General features: G+C 39.6%; 1 protein-coding gene across 7 annotated transcripts in view; it reads left to right on the top strand.

The window, feature by feature from the left end:
• The window catches only part of LOC128873343 (neurotrimin), a 319,219-nt gene that overhangs the window by 104,269 nt on the left and 193,165 nt on the right, over window positions 1-21,785 (top strand). For 3 of the 7 annotated variants that reach the window (XM_054116866.1, XM_054116864.1, XM_054116865.1), the window contains exon 1: window positions 16,906-17,071. The exons of 1 other annotated variant lie outside the window; for it this stretch is intronic. In XM_054116866.1, the coding sequence (XP_053972841.1) occupies window positions 16,993-17,071 (79 nt within the window). In that variant the 5' untranslated portion in view covers window positions 16,906-16,992. Of the gene's footprint in view, window positions 1-16,904; window positions 17,072-21,785 lie in introns of those variants that run through there. 3 more of the 7 variants (XM_054116863.1, XM_054116860.1, XM_054116862.1) reach the window with 3 other exon arrangements.

The raw sequence follows: 21,785 nt of genomic DNA, 5'->3' as shown, positions 1-21,785 counted from the left end.
TACAGTCAATCCCATAAATATCAAACCTATCATTTAATTTAGACAGATTTCTTTGATAGGCTGGAACGCACGAACATTTATGGGACTGACTGTAGATCGAAACAGAGTTCATAGATGCATTTGTACACATGTGCATACATTCATACACATCTGCACGTCACGACGTAAGATTTCAGAATTCTCTGAAATCACATGGACACCTAAAAAGTGCCACCCAGTTAGGAGTTTACTGTATAATGAGTCGTCTCGGCGGTATTAGGCTATAAACGGAAATTGGAATTTCCAAAGCCCGACTAGTCACACTCGTTAGCTGTAGCAACCTATTATCACAGCATAGTCCACTTTGAGATCTCGCTAGAAGGAAATTCTGTTTGTCAGCGTCAACGGAAGACTTACTGTTTGGTCCCTTCCCAAAGGTACGAGCACATCGTATCAGTCAGCAATTCTGTGGGCGTCTGGCGAGATCTCAATTAACGCTCTTCGACCAAAGGTGTCATGTTTGTCATCTCATTAAAATTGTAGTCCACTCGTGTTGAACTGTGTGCCGGGTCCAATGAAGTTAGAATTCAACGTGGAATATTCAAAGAACCTGGGAGACTTTGAAGCTGCTTTGTTCAACGTTAAACATCGATGTATATCGGGATTTAAATGAGCCCTGTTGGACTATTGTAAATGAACTAAACAATTTATTAATGGAATTCATTGTTTGCAGAGCAAACTAGGAGGAATCTTTTTTCAAAGGATATTATTCATAACATATTTATTTACATGCATTTCTTTCAATTCACAATGCGAGCCTCTTCTTTTCTTAAGTAGAACCATACATATAACAAATTCATTGAAATACAATTCTTTGGCACCATCTGAACTTTAACGAGTTAAGAACAACAAGAACTTGATCCTATGCACCAATCAGTAATTATTAATTTCATTTCCCGTGGATCTAATTAATACTACAATCTTTGATTTAACTTGAAGCTAAGTAAAGCATCTTTCGTAGTATTAGGGGATACAGTGCTAGGTTGAATAACACGCAATTTCAAATTAATTTTGCCATGTGTCGAACACCATCTCAGTATTCTCGTCCTTAGCAGAAAATTTGATGAAGGAATTTCTAGTTTACTGCATCAGCAAGATATCGGTATTACATCAACCAGGCGGCCATTGTTTCCAGTAGTATTGTTTCAGGGTGTTTCTCACCGAGCGACGAGCCTTTTACGTCGGAGATTTCCAAGCTACCAACGGAGAACTGAATAAAAGGGAAAATGAACCCGACCACACCCATCCAGTCTGCACATTGCGAGGCGTTCGCCCTCGTCTCGGGAAATCACGGTAATCTCGAGGTTTTTTTCAACAGAAGGGACTCGCACACTTCTTGGAATAACCTTAAGAACTTACTGCCTTGCAAACAGTTACACACGCGAGACTGTGCCCCTATATCTGCGTTATTGCGGGAATTAAGCGCGGGGACCGACGATGGTTCCGACAGGTGAAAATTACTTTATTATGCGACTACGTCACGAAATGAGATTTCTGGACAACCCCAGAGGCGATTTATCCTTGGCAACACGGTCCATTTGAAACTCCATCTCGCTGTTTGGACTCACGCAAATCTTATAATAGACACCGTAGAGTGGTAGAAAAGAGAGTTTAGTGACAATTTTTTTAAGGCGGTATACGCAGTTGGCATAGTTCAAGAATTTTTTCCAAGATTTGAATACATAAGATATTTTTGTATATTTAAGAAATATTACTCAGATCCTACAAGTCACTGCACCAAACTTCATTATTATCCTCCAGTAGTCTCGGAATATGACAAAAATCCATAACGACAATCAGTATTCCTTCTTAGAGCTTCTTACTGACTCGAGTTACTATGGGTTCGCATTATCACCATCGAAGTTAAACGGATTTCATTTTTGTTTGTTGCGTGAGAAGTTTTGTGGGAACATGGTGACTGCACAGGAGATGGATAGACATGGTGAAGGAAGGGACAAGAGTGACATGTATGCGTCACGTCACTCGTGGCAAAAGGGGAAGTCATGCTCGAGTGGATGGCAACGTGATTAGTGCAAACTGATACACGGGTAGCGATCCGAAGAGAAATAATTCGAACATCAGCCACAATCTCTTCTGATGACACTCGGAGTGTATCAGACCTGATGCACTACTTCGGGTGGAGACGATCTAAATTACTGTCGTAGGCATGACGGGCATCGTGGAAGGGAAGGAAAGGGAAGGGAAGGGAATACTAAATTCTCCTAAGACAGATGTATTCTAATAAGTTTCAATCTAGGTAGAGTTAATGGACGAGCTGTTGAACGATTAGAACAGGAATTCTATTCTCTGAAACGTTTAGGCATTTAAAATGAAATTGAACGAAGCTTGTTTCTAAATTAACCCGCTTAACCAATTTAACACCTCGCTTCAACGATCCAAAAAGCTTAACCAAGTTTTGATAAAGGTGCTTAACTTGTGCAACTTAGACCTAATTCGTTCAACCTCGGTTAAGTGGCCAGGTTTAATAATGGCGGTGGTGAATGTAGAACCGCAAGGGCAGAGGATAATTTCTCCATGAAGAGGAAGTACAGAGTGTTTCACGTGGTTTTCTGCCCTGCTCCTTTGGCGTACTTCCCCTTTTAGTGCCTGGACCATATAGGGAACATATTGTACCTTTCATAAACAACCTATTTAATTTACACGGCTTCAAGCCGCTGACTTTCATGACATCGGGCTAGCAGCTGCTTTCCAACCTGTAGACTTAGTAGTATACCTCGAGGTTGGACCTACATTATTACTGACTTCGGTGCTACTCAAACATGATCAGTTGATTAACGAGATTATTAATGTAAAGGGGTTTCCAAAAGAGACCTCAAGACTTCACGTATTAATGAAAAATAAATAGTATGGAATGTATACGATTCTTTTATTATTAAATGAAAGTAGATCCTCACTTCAAGAAGATCACGATTAATTGTTCTCTTACTTGTCATTGCCATATTATAAATGTTCGCATTAAATGTCACTTAAAAAACATAGTATCCCTCGTTTGGCAACAGCTACAACTCCATAAAGTAATACACAGTACTATCTAAAAAAAGATCATATTGTTACCCACGAACGCAATGCTCAACAGATTTGTTTGTTTGTCTACATTCACACCTCCGAAGTATTATAATTATCCGTCTCAACATTTCCTTCTATCTTCAATCCAAAGAGAAACATTTCAGTATCTCGTCACGCATCTACGTAGAATCCCATAATAATAATAATAATATTAATTTTTAATAGGGGATCACATAGTCAAACAATCCAACTAAACATGCTACGCTGATCGCAAATCTATCCAATATTCTACGAATCCAATCCGAATGCACGACGATTTGGATCACTCGTCGAAAGAAATATATCGGCAGGAGATTAGGCAGCGTAATTACAATTAACGCGACGCGAGAATCCGCAAACGCAGCGATAATGTATTCACAATGTTGACGGAGCGACCACAAATGCATAGAACGAAGTAACCGCGCGCGTTCACCGGAGATACAGAACGGTTATGAATATGTGATGAGTGTACCTGTGTTTACAGCGTGCTTTACAATTCGACCAACATAGTGATTCCATGGAGTAACTGGACCATTCTTCGGCTATTTGACTAGGCCTTATGCTGTTCACTATTTATGTGAGCTGCTTCATTGTGGTGGTTCTACTGACCATTGTAAGATGAGATCAAGAATTCAGTTAATATGAATATCTTAGATATTTCGTTTTATTTGTTATTAATCCTTTCACTGTGAAGGGTGAGTATATACCCCTCTCAAGAAATGAGCCCAGAGAAATGTTTGTACTCGTAAAATCAATCTTTAAAACATATCAGCTTATGGGGGATGATGAGAAGAAACTTTTTTGTATTTACAGTTTATTCATAGGATGGTTAGTTTCGAAAATAAAAATTAAAAAGTATTCTACTAAACAAACTGCACTAGCATGACATTTGGTCCAGCCATAGAAATACAAAATAATAATAATTTCTTATCAAGAAGGATGATGGTAATCAAAGTGACAGTGAGAATGAAACATTAAAGTCCATTCCTCTGTTCAGAAACGCTTTCCATTAACCACCTCATCCGTTACTTGTCATTCGATTAAAATTGCACCCAACAGTGACAACCCAGTGTACTAGACGACAACTACAAATGTAATTGAATTTGTTTGAAGTTACGTAGTCTCTTTGGGGCGCTGCGCAAAGAACGCGAGGTCCTAAGAGGTCCAAACGTTACGGGGTAAATCAGGTGTGACGCGTGCGTTTCCCTCGTGGATCTCTCGGCTGATTCATTCGGGACACGAGTTCCAAAAGCGTCAGCTTGGAAAAGCAATTATTTCCGTTTAAGCTCCCTTGCATCGTCGACACTTGCCTGCGAAAGCTGTAACGAGGATGTTCCTACCTTTGCTGGTACAAGTCCAAGTGTTACTTATTCAACGCGTTCGTGGGTGAAGGTCAATTTACCCGGGGCCTCGAACCGATGCCAAAGCCTTAGAATAATAAGTAGTAAGTAATAATAAGTAGTTTTGAGTCATTTCTAAAATAACAAAATCACCCATGAAAAATCTTGTAGGGATACTTGAAATGAGCGGGATCTTCTGAATCTTCATCATCTCTTGAAGAAAATAAACAACTGTTTAAGCGTTATTCGCTGAATGAAAATTAAACTTTGAATTATTAATACCGACTACACTGATCAGTACCAATCTAATGAGATATTTATTAATATCCTAGAGTTCTGTTCAAGTATAAAACAGGTATTGATATTATATTATTACCTTGTGAAGTTCTTTATTAGTAACAGTAAACATTGATTTACTTTGTATGAAATATCACTTGTTGCGTAACGAATAGCAACAAAAGAATTTTATGTCAAATATTTATTAAAAATTCAAATAAAACCGATTCATGGTTTTTGTAATTATTAATATACATTTAAAATTGCATTTTCAGCTTTCAACGTGATGAAGCTATAGAAATGTGTTTAATAAAATACGTACAATATTTACTGAAGCCTGATGGAAGAGCAAGAATGTCTATTGATGCAGCCCCGGGCTCGAAGCAAACAATTAATATCATATTTTAATCCAGTGAAAATAAAAGAACATTCGTGTCTCTGTATAAACAAATTTATTCTGCGCAACGATTGTATTACGTTGCTGTGCAATTCTCGATTCACCCTGTATAAATAGGTTTCGATTGAATGCGAAACATTTACCGTCATGCATATCTTCGGTCAGTGAAACGTGTAATTGGTTTTGAATGTTGCAGCGCATCAAACGTACAGACAAAATGTACGCTCGATACAAATTGTGATTAACATATGCATCGCGTCGAAATTCGGTTAAACATCGCGAATTACGTTGCACTTTAATCATCGGTAAATGATTCGCGTAATGCGGAAACACTAATACGATTTGTGATTGATCAGAATCATATGAACGCGCATTTATATTTCTCAAAGTAAACAACAATGCTCTCGAAAGCTACTTATAAAACGAATGACTCTCTATGGAAAAGAAGTTAAGCTAAACTTTGTAACAATGTAAACGAGGGCACTCGATTTTGTATTAAAAAGTTCCTTGATTTGTTCAGGCATTTAGATTTTCATTTATTGGTAACCTATGTAGGTATAAAAGAATTGTCAGAATCATTAGAGCGAAGCATAAAATGGATCTAATTATAATCCTAACTGAATCATCAAATTCAATTTAACTCTGGTTCTCATACACATATCTACGAAGCACAGCATTCCCACAAATTTTAACTTACACAATGCAGACATAATCCATTCCATTACGTTCTGTTCATACAAGTACTATTAATTAACGTTTCATTAGTACAATACCCTTTTCAAAAACTCTGATCACGATATCCCAATTCCACTCAGGATTTCCCCTCAATTCCCTACTGTTCATCCCAGTCAACGTGTCAAGAAAATCGAGATCTAAAAAAGCACGTTAACAAGAGAATACCACCCATCGTTTTTTCGACCAAATTCCCAGCCACCCGCGTAACTACTTACGCCAAACACGTCCCCTTTATCGTCGAGTTTCGGAACTTCTATCCTTTCTCATCGCGAGCATTCAGAGGTCGCAGAGAAAGCTCGCGCACTCCAGTTAACAAACTGCTACCGTCGACTGATTGAATGAAATGTTTTCGAAATTTTCCGCCGGTTCTCGACCGGCGTGCATCAAAACTCTTCATTATAAGCTCCAAACGAACGGGAATTTCGCGAGTCCTTGAACACCGCGATCCCTCGAGCCGGCGGTCGTTCCGGCCCCAGGAGCGTAAAGTTCCTGCGCTCGTTACACGCTCTGTCGTGTGGTGAACGAGCGATTCATGATCGACATCCTCTTACGAGGTAAGTTTTACGATGCAATCAGAACCATTGGCGGTGTGTAACGACTCGATATCGCCGGGGCTTCCCGCGGCAGGGGCGTTATGCTAGCAACATAACGTCCCCGGTTCTAACGCGATCGTGACGTCGCTTAAGGCCGGCCGAGATACACACGCGACGAAGAGAATTTTCGACGCTGCAGGGGGGAGGTTTAGCGACAACAGGACTCCCGATGAAGTTTCCAAGTTGCCGGGTGTCATTCCTCCTGCTGAGCTTGGATTCCTTTCGATTTAGAAATATTGATGTACTTAATTCGAGAATTGACACTGTCTTTTTTTTTTATTAATAACAGAAGAATGGTTTTGAACCATGTTGAATATACATACATATTTAATATATTTATTACATAGTTTGTATTTATAAATTAACAATATTTATTTGAATTTATATCTTAAAGAGAATTTTAAAAAACAATCTATTATGCAACAAACGGCTCAATTATGAACTATACAATTTGCTATTCGCCATACTATTTATATATTTATTATTATTTTCGATGGAATACTACGTAACTTCATGAAAAGTTAGGAATCTTTCTCCGATATATTTTCTCCAACAACTCACCTGCAGGATCAATCCCCTTACATCCGCAGTGAAAAGGTCAAATGCTTGGTCAGACGTATCGATCACCTTAATAAAGTATAATTGCAGATAACGTATCAAAATTTACAATCGACGTCCTTAGGAGGGAAGTTTCACGACGCAATCAAAGCCATTGGCACCGTGTAACGACTGGATACCAAGGCTCCCCGCGGTCGGGCATTATGCTAGCGACGTAACGCGCTCGTGACGCCCCCGTTAAGGCCTGTCCGGAACCCGGGGCACACCAGCCCCTGAATAAGACTTTCGACGCTGCACACGGGAGGTTAAACAACAGCACGGTTATTAACGAAGTTCCTAAGTTTTCTCGTTTGTGCTGCTCCTTAGCCTGTCGCCAGGCCACATTAGGGGCGTGTAAAGCGCGGCAAGCAGACAACAAAGCTCGCGGAACGGCATGAATAAAGGAGGCCGGGGCCTTCTTTTGTCGACTTCGACTCGCCCCCGCAAGTCGAGCTTTCGGTTGCCTCTTAGCGAAAATCGAATTACGCGCCTTTCGCCTGCCGCCTCAACGTCAGGAAATGAGCTTTCAGTTCTTAGCGGAATGAACGTTTTCTGAGAGTTTCGAGGTCTTTCCTGCCCGTTTCTTGCTCGCCCGACTTGCTCTTATTTTTTTCTCGCTGCCAGTTCAAAGGAACGAGGAATCCCATCGCTTTCTCTTAGCGACGATTAGTGTGCTTCGGATTCAGGAGCTTGGTGACAAATTTACTTAATTTAATTTCCGAGTAATGCCATAGGTTCTTGCGAAATGGTAAGTATCTCGGTTTGTCTCGAGAGATAAATTGAGCTCGTACGGTCTGAGAAACCGAATCGGGGAGTTTGTTACTCATAATTGAGAAAGGAGCAATTTTTTGGTTGAGAAATGGCAGATTTCAGTTTTCGAATATTTCTGTTCCAAACTTTATAATTCTCCTTTTATTTTACCGTTTATTGATTTGATCATCATTGGGGATTTCATTTATTTATCTGTAGACCCTATTGTCCTAATTAATTAGACTGTATCGTTTAATCCTTAACAATATATGTATGTGGTATTATTGTAGATAAAGATGTATTTATCTGGCAGATTACTGTATTATGCAATATCCATTACATGAAATATAATTAAACTTTGTTGAGCATAATATATGTGCTCTACATTGTTAAAATTGATTGGAAATGCATTTTACACGAGATTGAATTTTTCATAGCAGTTGCTAGTGAAAAGTGCTAACATTCAATAAGTCCTCAAGGATACATCCTAGCCAATATCCAAACGAATGGTTACGTCTGATTTACAATTGCAATATTCTATGGATATTAAAACAGCAACGTCACGATTTTGATATCAATTGCTTTTTAATACCATTCATAACAGGTTGACTGCCATGTCATATATCTATGACATTAATCTTCCAGTATCCGTGACTTCCGTTTTAAAGTGTGTCATTCGGCTATGAATGTAGAAATCCAATTGTTCGAACGTTTAGCCTCCATAGCTTTCAGTGAAATTAAAGCTATTGGATTCTTAAGTCAAAATATCAAAATATATTATAGATTGCTGACTGCTAATCAAGATGATCAGAAACCTTGAGAAGACCATATTTTATAAGTGATTCGTGAGCTGCAAACAGTGCTTAATGAGCAGTAAATGATACGATGAATCGAAAGAACATAATGACAAAGGTATTAAGTGACATAACACATTCACTGCCAGACAAATTACAGATGTGTAATCTAGGTTATTATTTTGATAATAAAAAGTGATATTAAACTTGTTGTTTTAAAAAGAAAATTAACGATTCTTTTCCAACAATTCGTAACTCAAAAGGCTATAAACTTATCTCTTGAGTAATTCCAATCAATTTGAACTACGAGGCATTTCGTAGTTGGCAGTGAAATGGGTTACGCATCAGAATATTGCCCACTATTCCACTATCGAGTGTTAGTCTCATCCTTCTGTGTCCTAACTTTGCTACAATATCAAATATCAATCAGTGTCACTCATATCACGCACAACTTTAAGCTTCCCCAAAAGCTCCAATCTCAATTCAACAGATTTGCTCTTCGTTTTTCAGATACATTGAACTGTTACAATATTAGTGATATGTAATGTCTCAATTCTGCCTTAATATAGAATTAAATTGAGTATGTTAGACAGAGTGGCCTTGAAAGCTGTAGTCTGGAACACAAGTTATTAATCCTTCTGGGCGCCACGTTTGTCCGTGCCATTGCAAAGGGCAACCGAGAGCAGTGCCTGTAAGCCACTTTTACATATTTCAAAGTCAGAAACTCTCATGAATCCAGACGGTGGCTTACCTTTTTCGGCCCGATGCCCATGTGCGCTCGCTATTTTCCGTAAAACATAGGAGTACGCCCACGTCCGCACCACCAAAGAGAACAAATGTTCTGGTGGTTGTATATTATTTCGAGTATTTCCAAGGTCACGCTCATCAGTTTGTCTGTGTGGGTTTTTTTCACGCTTTCGCTATGTTGGAGAAGGATAGAACCTACGTGGAAAAAGGATATATATTTCAAAGACTGGTTTATTATATAGGGCAGTGCTGTCCGGCATAAGCTGTGGAGCTTAGGGAGCTTTGCCTACCTCTGTCTCCGTGACCATGGTATAGGAACTGGCTCAGTTGAACATTATATAAATACTCATTTTTACGTTTTATTGATGGATATTACTTTTAGTAAATATTAGTGTGTTTCTGAGATTCTTATTATTTTTGTCTGGTGTAGATTTATTTTCTCAAATGGTCGATTAATATTTTTGTTTAAAGCAATTGTTGGCCTGATATATTTCGTTCTTTAGGTGTAGCCATAATTCAATTTCTTCCATTTTCCCTATTAAAAAGTATTATTTACTTTATTTATACTGATTTTTAGTTACAGGAGTATTAAATTAATCGAACACTCTTATACGTTTGTTCCAATATTTACAATTAGTACGTATTATACACAGAAATGATTTTATATTTATCGACACTTTTTTGATAGACAAATAAAATAATCAAAGATAATTTAAAAGGGGATCACAAAATCCAATCGAGTTATTATAAAATAAAATAAAACGTATCAGTTAATAAAACGAATAACAAGGAAAACAAAATTGAGCTTTATAATTATTTTTCGAAATCGTATTACAACCAAGGAAGATCAAGCTGCTTCATCTTAATAGAAAATGAAATTAATTCTACAGTACTCGATGGAGTTAAACTCATCGGGATCAACTTCTTTCAATTCCAATTACCCAATGAAAAGTTCACACACTGATATTACCTCGCGGAACATACGATCCTTTTTTTTCGAAAAAGATCACCGCAGGGACGTGTGCGCGAAACTGAACTTTGATCATACCGAACGTTACTTCCTCCGCGCTTTCATTACAACAAAGATTAATCTGCAGTTGAAATTTGTTCATTAATGCGGGATCGTGTAAGTTTAACCTATTGTCATTCTCTGGTAACAGTGAGAGATCAAAGAATTTTAATTAGTCTACACTTTTCGTTCATTGAATGCATACGAAATAATGACGAGTTTCGCACACGGGTAACCATTTTTCCATACTTTTCCCGGTTGCTATAATTGTTCATAGCTTTGAATCCATTCTGGGATACATTGAAGTGATCGCGTATGAAAAATAAATTGTACTCAATTTTAACGAGCTTCTCGCTGGATAATGAGAACTATTTCGACGGTATCGACGAACGCAACACGTATGGCATAAAAATCTCTCGGAATGCGAATGTTTATCGGTGGAATATTTTCGAGCGCATTTTCCCACGCCTGGGATTATAGAATTTTACATGGGAACACAGCCGGATATTACTTTACGTTCATTCGATAGGTAACGATTTGCAATTATATTACATTTACATTTTCGAACGCAACGACAGCGAAATTTTAATTACCATTAAAGCTAATTATTGCAAATTCTAATAATGCGATTGTGCATACCATCAGGAATGTTTATCGAAAGAGTAATGGAATGTTGCTGTTGTGAGTATATTTATAGTTGGCTACGTACATTTTATGGAACATTTGTGCGAATAGTTTCGATGCATAGTGTATAGATTTGTTGGTTATAAGAGTATGGTTGTTAATAAATGATAGTTTTATTTGCTCCCTAAGGGAGCAAACTACTGATCAAACTATTAACAGAATTGTATAAATAAAAATTAAGGGGCTACGTAGGAGTAGGTCAAGGAAATAAATTTATGACTACTTTTTTATTGTTGCCTTTCAATTATACTTATCCTCTGAAAAATTTATTTAAAATTTCCTGAAACTCAAAAGTAATAACGAAACTGTCCCAGAAAATAGTTTTTGATATTATTTTGGAAATTCCAAGATACTTTTGTCGTCATAAATGTCTACCATCCACAAATTATCTAATCATCAGTGTGAATGCGATCCTAAATCTAACGGATGTGATGCCATGAGCATGAAACATTTAAATTGTGTCCGATTCTGCACTGATTGCGTTTTGCGGGATACATATGATGTTATAATGTCTAACATGGCAACAAATTATGCCTCTGGTGTACAGTTGGAGATATAGATCGCACGTTACATGTGTAATTCCGTTGATATTTCACGACGATGTGCAATAAAACGACTTCCCATTAACGACCGTATCGCGTAGTTCGAGCTGAGGAATGATTACGTGAAGGATACAGCATTCGATCGATGAAATGGACTGTACTTCCGTAATGTTGCTAGTACCAGACATATCGATGAATTACGCGCGCGTTTGCTGCAACTTTGCTTCGCATTGTGCTTCTTTTTAGTGGTACTTGATTCCCGTCGAAACTGCTTAACGAGGAAACTTCTATATCGCAGAAATTCTGATATTTCGCGAAACTTGGCTAAACAGTTCGCCAGGGAATTCAATGACGATATCAAGATATTTTTATTTTCGGAGTACAGCTGTTTCTAAGTATGCAAATTAAAGAGTACTTTTTTATATTGTCGAACTAGTTATTATTTAGTTTAAATTTGGATTTACTGGTTCAATATGATCTTCAGAAATATAAGTTCACAAAGTTTCTTAATACTTAAAAATTATGACGATGTTTGTGTCTGACACAAGGAATGTCTGACTATTTCATCACTTCTACTACTTATAACGTACATAAGTGCACAAAATATTTGTATAAGATAAGAAAAATGTGTACCGACAATTTATAGCAAGACACAGTTTTATTATTCCATTGTATACAGTTTACATCAACGTTGGATGCCATTGTTTATAAATCTAGAAATGTTTGCAATATACTTTCTAGTCACTTCACAGGATGAATACTAACTTTTCGTAATTGTAGATCAACTGACTTTCGTTACGTACAACTAAAAATAAATGATCTCAGAATATCTACCAGCAAAATAATAAAATTTTACAAAGTTTGGTCCTGCGCGACAAAAATTTAGGAAAGTGTTACGACCTCGCTGCAGCTTCAAATATTACTAAAGTTGAAAGTCAGTCGCGATGTTTCCTGGAATCTTCGACGAAACTTTGCTGAAAATGAAACGCGTAGGAATTTGAAATCGAAGTCGCAGATAGAATTCAGCGGAAGGGATTTTATTTGACCAAGGGAGAACGCTAATTCTTTTAAGGAACCAGCACAATGTATGGGTTCTCTCATTGATCGCGGAATGCTTAATGTATGACGCCTTTCCATCTGAAATTCTGAAGATGCACGCCTGAATGTAGATCCACGGTAGATCTTAAAATGGCCCCCGTACCTAAGATAACGGTTTCCTCGTGGAGCACTTTTTTCCCCTCTAATGCGAAACGTTATCTCGAGCGCTTCTATTACAGCATTGGAACGGTACTATGAATTTCAGTACGCGCAGTTGGTGTAAACTTAAACGCATATTTCCTGGCAAACACCACCGAAAAGATGTATTAAATTCACGAGCGAGGGAAAGAAAACCTGATATCTGCTGATATTTTAGCCGACAAATCGTGTAGCTTTATTTGCATCGGAAGGAATTTTCCATCTGAGGATATTTCACAAACTAGGAATAATTAATAACAGTCTGCAAATGAATGAATGAATGGCGATTTGCATTTTGTATATGGAGTTTGAAACTTTGCGTTCTTCGCTGGCGTCGATGTTCATAGGTCGATAATAGTGTACGAATTATTAACAACACAGGATGAAACTATTTCTGTTGCGGTTGTAACATTCATCTACCTGCACCTGTCAACTACTTTCACGGCTTCACGGGTTGCACGGCTGCACGTGCTAATACAGTTACGTTAATTAATTTTTTATTGAATTCTATTTCAGCACTTCCAGTTTGTCTGTATAATACTGTGGATCGAATAATTGAGATGTTTCATTTAAACAGTTTAATTTTTAATGATACTTTCCACTAAGTTTTATATATTTTCACATCTTCTATTCTTCATGTGTTTCGGTTATACATTCTTTACTGTGCATCCATTATGATATAATTTTATTAAATATATATATTATTACTCCTTTATTGGACCCATTTGTTATTCTAATGGTGATTTGCAAAATATGGTCAGTTCTGGGATGTATCGCACCTCAAATATTAAAAAAATGTCTGCAACATTGATCTTTGGTCTTCCTCCATTGTAGGAGACAAGATTTACATTTACCTATACTAATAAAGATAACGGCTATCGAAACTAAACTTGAGAAAATAAATATGTATTATTTCCATAGCCTTCCAAGACTTCTCAACACAAATCACAATAGATAATTTGTACGATATTAATCATACATTCCATTTTTATGTCATTTAAAAATTATCACTCCTACTTACAATTTTTTATTCGATATACTCTGACCATCACAGCATAAATAAAAAGCTGACCAACATTATCAACAAATGAACAACATTTTTTTCCCACAATTCCTGACAATAACCCAAGCAACGTGCATCTGTGTTGGCGCACGTGAAGATGTCTAAACGTGTGACGTACGTTTGCGTAGTGGAAATCTCGTCGACTTTAGCTCGCCAATGAAAGCAAGCGAGGGGAGAAAGAAACATACCGAGGGTAGCGTGGAAACAGCGCAGAGTCAAACAGAGATAATACGGGGGTGAAAGAGAGACAAAACGGCGGAGGGGGGGGGGGTGGAGCAGAGGAGTTAGAAACACGTTTTGCTTCCTGCCGTCACCTTGAAGCCATCTCTTACCGGTTTACGAGGACACCCTTGCGAAACTTTTGGTACACTCGCACTTAAAGTCATTCTTCGAAATAGTGCGATGTAGGTACTATAATGTCTGTTACGAATACTAGCCCCAGTCGGTGGGTTGGGTTTATGACTTGCACTACTTCGCATGCCACGTTCTCGAAAGACGTGAAACGCTTAAACTCTTCCTGAAACCTTTTTCGGATGACTTCCAACCCCTCCTTTAGAGCAGAGCTCGCCCGTCAGAGTTTAAAGGCGAGTTTTCTATCGTTTCGAAGCGAACGGTCTCGCGTATAGTACCACGCATCCATGTTTTTGAGTTATTATCGACCAAAACTATAGTTCTACCAACTGGGGCACTCCGAGGTTTTTACCATACGTTTCCGCGAGTAAGGGATTGAAAATACAGTGGAGCGTGTTTGATAACATGTAGAAAAATAGTAAAGGATTAAAAGTGCCGGTAGTCGGTACTATTATTTTTTTTTCAAGTAATATTTGTAACCTCTGGTTTAAGCCTTTAGTGTAGAAAAATGCAATCTATGTTGATCAGAGAAAAATTAAAGTTTAACGTTAATTTGCAAATAAAAGACACAATGGACGGCGAAGAATATTTTCTAAAACTTTTGCGTGCTAAAATTGTGGTACATACTGGTCAGGATTGACAACTAGAAAATGTGTTATAGGAGAATAATTAGAAACAAAGCTTTTTGTATTAAATTGAATTACATTTGTGTAATTAGCATAAGTCGAATCGTTGTTTATTTCATAGTACATTCACACCCGATATATTCTGTAAAATTTGAATTCTAGAAGATTTTCCCGTCTCCAGCCGTTACATTCCTTCATCGAAAGGAACCAATGATTAGAGATATCGACTGATCGATCGGCAGACTGTTAAAGCACTCCCTGTACGTTCCATCGGGTCCCGCGAATCTGAATCACGAACCTAATCTAACCATCTGACAAGGAAAAGTGGATAATCTTTTTCACCGCTCGACCAAAAAGTGATTTCAAGCTATTTCGGTTCGGTATAAATCTAGAAACTTTCTTGACGTTGCTCGAATTGTATTTTTCTGCGCGTGTAGGAGTGATTAATTAGAGTCAGTCTTGGAATTGATCCGTTAAATATATATTGCAATTAAAATACGAATATTATGTTCCGGATATTCTGCGTTTCTCAAAGAAATTCATGTATAAATTTATTAGCGATGTGAATAAATTGTGTATGAATATTCTTACATGTTTTCCTCCTGGACAATAAACTCCTGGTATTCACAAGACTGAAATATTCAATTACCCCACTGACATTTAACCCCACTTAACGTAACATTCTTCTTGACCTTTTAGCGTAGAACTCGAATGTTTACTTTAAGAAACAGGATTAATTAATTCATTGCGTGCCAAACCAATTTCACAGGAACGTCACTGGGAAACAACGCAGACATAGTCCTGGCACTAAAGATTTGTAAATTTCTATGCATAACTGACCTTTTTCCTGATGGCCACAGATTTATAGCTCTCATTATAATGCACATAGTGCTCCCCCATATTCGTAAGAAGCCATGCTATTAAATCTGATTTTATTTGCATTCTGGATGACACATATTGTTAGCTAGTAGTGGCCATCGTTCAAATATAAATGACGTGGCCTATCGAGGAACATACGACGTCATTCATCATTTACGAATATATTAATACATAGACCTGCTACAAATTATGCTAATTTATTTTCAACGAAAGTGATCGATTGTGCACGCAAAGTGATTTATTGCTTATAATACAATGCATAGGGTGACCCATCTAATACAGGTCACCTCATTATTGTCTCTAATTGCGACGATACGGAAACTGTTTCATGCATGAAACGATTAGGTGAAGGAAGCCTTCGCTGTAGAATTTACAGGGAAATGTCAAGTTAATAAATCGTCTCTCTTTGGTGTTCTCACAGTTAAATCTATGTTGTTACTTTCCCGAAGGTGCTATAAAAATTATTTGGTACATTGCAAAACAAAGTAAAGTGTCTTCCTATTCTGAGGGTTTTGTAATTGAGGCTAACATACATATACATTCACAAACAGGGATCTGCTCCAAATTTAATTCACATTCAATTTATATTAATTCAAGACACTTATACCTTAAATAATTTCAATCAATTTGAACTACGAGACATCTCATAGTTGGCAGTGAATGGGTTAAGAAAAGACGTACGCGAACACGTTTCACAGCCTGGTCGACGAAAGGAGCGTGTATTCAATCACACCTAACGTATCGTTCGCGCCTCGTCCATTATCAATCGACCAGAAAAGAAAGAGAACCGGCGGTCACGTAAATATCAAAGTGTCATCAAAACAAGCTGCGCGTCGGAACGCCTGGCCAGTCGAAGGGGTAGCCCAGAGCTTTCTCGACCGTCTATCAGTCCTAAGGGGGACTTTCGCGGTTGGATTCCTTGGAGCAACGGCGGAACCCGTGTCTACGTGTGTTTTTTCCTATCCTGAGAACGTGTCTTTCGTATGAGGAAGGCGGGTCCTATGGTTCGCGATGGCGGAGGGCACGTGAACCCGGACGGGCGCATGCGAACCAACCCTAAAGCTCACGGCAATCGAGAAAGGATGCCATCTCTCTCTCTTTCCCCCTAACGGGGGACTCGATCACCCCCTCCGCGCCATCCCCTTTCTCACCCTCTCGTTTCAGTCTCGTCGCTGGCGAGCCGGGTAGACCGCTCGTGTGCCAGTCCGCTCCGAGATTCCGGCGCGAATCGTCCTTCTTCGTCGCGGCGTCAAGCCAAGCCTAGATGGATGTTGCTGAACCGCATTCCCGTGTCAGCGATTTACTTCGTCGCGCAGCTGCTCCTCGCCCGTCCAGCCATCGTGGAAGGTCAGTGATGAAGCTCTTAGCGTCATTAACTCGTCTCGATAACGACACCGGTCCTTGGAAACGTACGGGGATGGTCCAGTGACACGTGTGACTCATCGCAGACGATCCCAAAGCCTGGTGATATACAGGACAGCTCGCCAGGGCTACTTCGCGTGGATCAAATTTTGCGATTAGGATTGATTTTGGAGGATGGTGTGTTTTAGAAATGTTTGTCAGTTTTGGTGGATCCGGAGGTGAGAACTCTGGCGAGCTGCAATTTTGTCTGCGAGTGAAGTCGTTGATATTTGATTGATGGATTTCGAGCGCCGAGTGTTACAGCTGATGACGTGACACGCGTGACTCATCAGCATGTAAGGACGATTCAAAGTGCAGTTTTCGCGTTCGAACCTGGTGATACGTTTGAAAAAGTTCGCCAAGGTTCCATCGCGAGGATTAAATGTCACATATTCGTTAAATTTTAAAGATTGTGTCTCGAAAAGCGTTATCTGTTTTGGTGTACCTCGAGGTGTAAACTTTGGCGAGCTGCAATTTTGTCTGCATTGAGTAAAGGGACGCCGGGTGTTGAGTGCGCCAGAACACGTGTGATTCATCAGCATGCAGATCGTCTCCCGATCTTTCTGCAGTTTTCACGTTAGAACCTGAAGACGCATTCAACAATCGAGAATTCAGTCCCACGCTCGAGTTATATCTGACCAAATCTAACCCATCCTGTTTGGAATAGAGTTATTCGCCCCCGCGTGCTTGGAGGTGTGTATTCTGGCGAGCTGGAAATTCATCTACGTAACTCCGGAAGCTGAGGGTCAAACATGCCCAGTAGGCAACGTGACGCGACACGCGCGGGCTCATCGGCATGTAGATGATCTCAGCAACGTGATTAGTTACGCGTGCAGTTTCCGTGTTGGGAAACTAGGGACAGCTCGCCACGGTTCCGCCATGGGGATTGAATGTTTAAAGGCGTCCTAACTGGAATAACGTTTCCCGTACCCGTGTGCCTGGAGGTGTGAACTTTGATGAGCTGCAGTTTGTTTCTGTTTCGAGTGGAGCCGCTGAGGCTCTGTCGTGGAAGCTGAGACGTGGAGGGAGACTCTATCGAGGGCGGGACCAGTGGGTTTCTGAAGTTTGTCGAAAGCGTTCAATGACACGTGTAATTCGACAACTCGTAAATTATCCCAGGGATTCGATAACGTGCATGGTTAGAATTTATTGACTCTAGACAGGTCGTCAAGGTTTCACGGGTAGCGAATATCGCAACTATACTTACGATCCTAGAATCGTGATGAAATAGTGCAGTTTTCGCGTTATAACCTAGTGACGCGATCGAGACAGGCGAGGATCTACCAGGGGGATTGAACGTCGTCACTACGTTGAATCTTTACTATCACCCGAGGTACCGTTTTCTGTCTCCGTGCATCTATAAGGGTGAATTCTAGCGAGCAGCAGTTTTACCTGCGTGGAGTGAAAGGTTAAATGTCAAGGTAGCCTTGGTGTCAAACCAGTAGACAATGTAACGTGGCACGTGTGATCCATCGGCGTGTGAATTACCTTAAATCACGATTTGTATCGTTTTTGTATCCTTGCGATAAATTAGAGACATTGCCTCCAGGATTCACAATGAGAATTTAGTCTGAGACCTTAATATTTATTAAAGATCTACCTGTGAAAGCGTTCCTCTATTTCTATGTGTCCAAAGATGTGAACTCTAGCAAACTACAATTTTATCTGGGTCAAAGGAATGAAGTATACTAGCAGCAAATGTGACGTGACACGTGCCACACATCGGTACCCAGGTGATTCTAGGAACGAGATCGAATTCGTGTCAAGTTTCAGCTTTAGAACCGTAACGTTAATCGTTACAGATAGTTCGCCAATATTTCACCAGGGGGATCGAATTTCTCAAATATATTGAATCTTTTCTCATGTCAGCGATGACGTTATTTGTTCTCCGCGGCGGTGTGAACTTTGGCAGGTTGCAATTTTATCTGCGTGAGACTATGGATATCGGGAAGAGCTCGAGGTGAAACGTGACCGATCGAACGCAATCGTTGCAACTCAATTTCTGAAGTTAAGAACACGTCACGTCACGTGAGACGTGCGACTCATCGAGACGTAGATGATATCAGGAACGCCGTCAATTATGTGTTCACTCAAGTTCGGTCGGTTATGTGTTCGTTAAGGTTTCGCTATGAAAATTAGATTCAGCACCTACCTTAAATGTGTAGGAATTGAGATGATTTCTGATCTAGTGTAGCAATATTATGAATATTGTGAATATTGTGAATTTTAGCTAGGCGCAATTTTATTTTTGTCAGAAATTTGTCAGAATTTTATTTTAATCAGAGTTCCTGATTACTTTGAGACCATTCAATGACATTTTTAACTTATCTAGATAGAGGATAATCGAATAAAAAAGATTACTTGTACGTCCAATTTCCTCATTAGAACCTACTAACACGTTCAAGACACCTCGCCAAGAGAATGAGTGTGTAAACTACGTTGAATTTTTGCTCCTCTCTACGTTCTTCCACCTGCCTAGGTGTGAATTCAGGCAAACTCCAATTTTATCTGCTCAGAGTGAAATCGTGGACATCGAGGGGAGCCGAGGGTCAATCGAACTCTGTACGTTGCCTTTGAGTCTCTGAAGTTTGTCGGCGGCTTTCAATGATACGAAGTGACGTGACTCGACGCTGAACCAAGTGAAAATGTAGCCTCAGCGACGGGTGGATGCAGGATCGTCTCGACGATGACCTGTCTGCGAGCCTTTTCGTCGACACGCGGAACGATAACGCGGAGCAACGGAGTGGCGTGTAAATTTGGATAATTCCCTCGTTTATTTTCCTTTGAGTCGCTCTTTGAGGTATAACGAGTACACGAGAGCGTTTCAATTTCCCCCGCGAAAGCAGCTTTTCAATCTACGCCGCGAAATGAATTCTGAAGTCTCGTTAAATCGCGCCTAGCTCCTTTTCTCACCGGTTCAATCTTCGGATAAGAATGAATTTCGCACTTCGACTCGTCGATATCCTACCGAAGGATTGACGCAGAGGTGTTGTTGGCGTTAAGTGACGAACGACAAGCACTAGTTTTGTCGAGTTTTTTGAATAATTGTTGGAGGAGAGAGGTGAAGCATCGACCATTGTAAAAAAAGTAAATTTACTGCTATTTTATGATATTAATTTTGACGTTTTTACAGGCGTTAGTGTTACATTGCAGAAAAAATCCTATACTTCTAATTTTGGGTTGAAACCGAATGTGTTGTGTATGGCGTAATTTTTTATGAAGACTGAATCTAGTGTGATATATGTGAAGGCTGTGCACACGAGACATGTGTAGATATAAATCCATCACGTTTGTATTACAATTGTGATGTTTTTGTTGTTTTAATTTTATGGCGGGCAGGTTCACCCGTCACTTCTCCGCAGAAGCTGAAATTAAATCACGTTTAAAAGTAAATTTACATTAAATTTAAATATGTTTTAGTTTCTCTTCGTTGTTAATAACGCGAATACACAGTCGTTATTTATTTTAACGTAGTTTTCCCTACGTGTAAATGGCCACGGGAAATATCATCTTCTCGTTAGGACAATATAGTTTGTCTTTGGCATTATCTCTGTCATCGAGAATAACCCGCGAAGTTCGCACCGGATCGTTTGGACTGCGATATCTCCACGATTCGCATTCACGATTTCTCTCGTCGACGCGCGATTATCCCTCGATATCGCGGTACATCATTTATCCCCTCGGCCCATAGAACCGTTGAATTTTCGGAAAGGCGAGAAACCTTAGCAGCAGGCCAGGAAACTTTTGTCCGTATCCAAGAGAGGCTTCTGGCGCTACGCTTACCCTCTGACAATAAGGGATGGGTAGGGGAAGCGACTGCTTGCGAAGCTTCCACCTTTTTCGTCGTTCTTTTTCTCCCGCCTTTCTACTTTATTCGAGGAACTTCCCCATGGACCGGAAATCTGCTCGCACCGGGTGCCAAAAAATCGCTGGCACCCGTAACGATGCTCATTTAATTTGAGGCCAACGAATGCTATCGCGGGTATCAGGGACGCGCAGCATACGACCTTCAGGGATTCGTCGAACATCACTTTTAGTGTCATAAAAATACTATAAAATGAATCGAGAAGATACTTTGGTAAGAACGTTCCAACCTGGTTATAAACGACGAATTGAAGATGAATAGGCCATATATTAATATGGACGGTTGCAAATTCAACGGAATCTTGTTTATACATGTATAAGTAAACATAAAAAATTTCAAAAGTTTATATCACTTACGTTAGCTGAAAAAATATCATGAATATTGTTTCGATACCGGTAAGAGAAAAAAGATGTAATCCCTTAATTTTACTATCCAAAATAATAATAAAAATGCAAGACCCTTCAAGATCAATTACTCGTGTAATAAGAGAACAATAAGTCCTTTACCATTTTCTGATTCGATAATTCGTTACCGAGATATAAGCGATTGAGTTTCACCGATGGGACTCTCGACTCGGGCCATGCGTATCCGCGATTGTTTACCTTTCGGTTGCGCGCGCGTGCTCCCGCACGTGACTATGCGCTCGCGCGCACCCGCACGAGACTAAGCGCTCGCGCGCACTCGGCTCGTGCCCATGCGTTGGCGCGCGTGGAAACTTTGACTGCCAATATCTCCAGAACGAAGCCTCGTATCGAGAAATGAAAAAGGACATTTCGATTCGTATTGACACTAGGT

The sequence above is a fragment of the Hylaeus volcanicus genome, chromosome 3 (genome assembly GCF_026283585.1).
Source record: "Hylaeus volcanicus isolate JK05 chromosome 3, UHH_iyHylVolc1.0_haploid, whole genome shotgun sequence".
NCBI lineage: Eukaryota > Metazoa > Arthropoda > Insecta > Hymenoptera > Colletidae > Hylaeus > Hylaeus volcanicus.
Note: the sequence above shows the minus strand (reverse complement) of the source record. Positions and strands in the feature narration are given on the sequence as shown.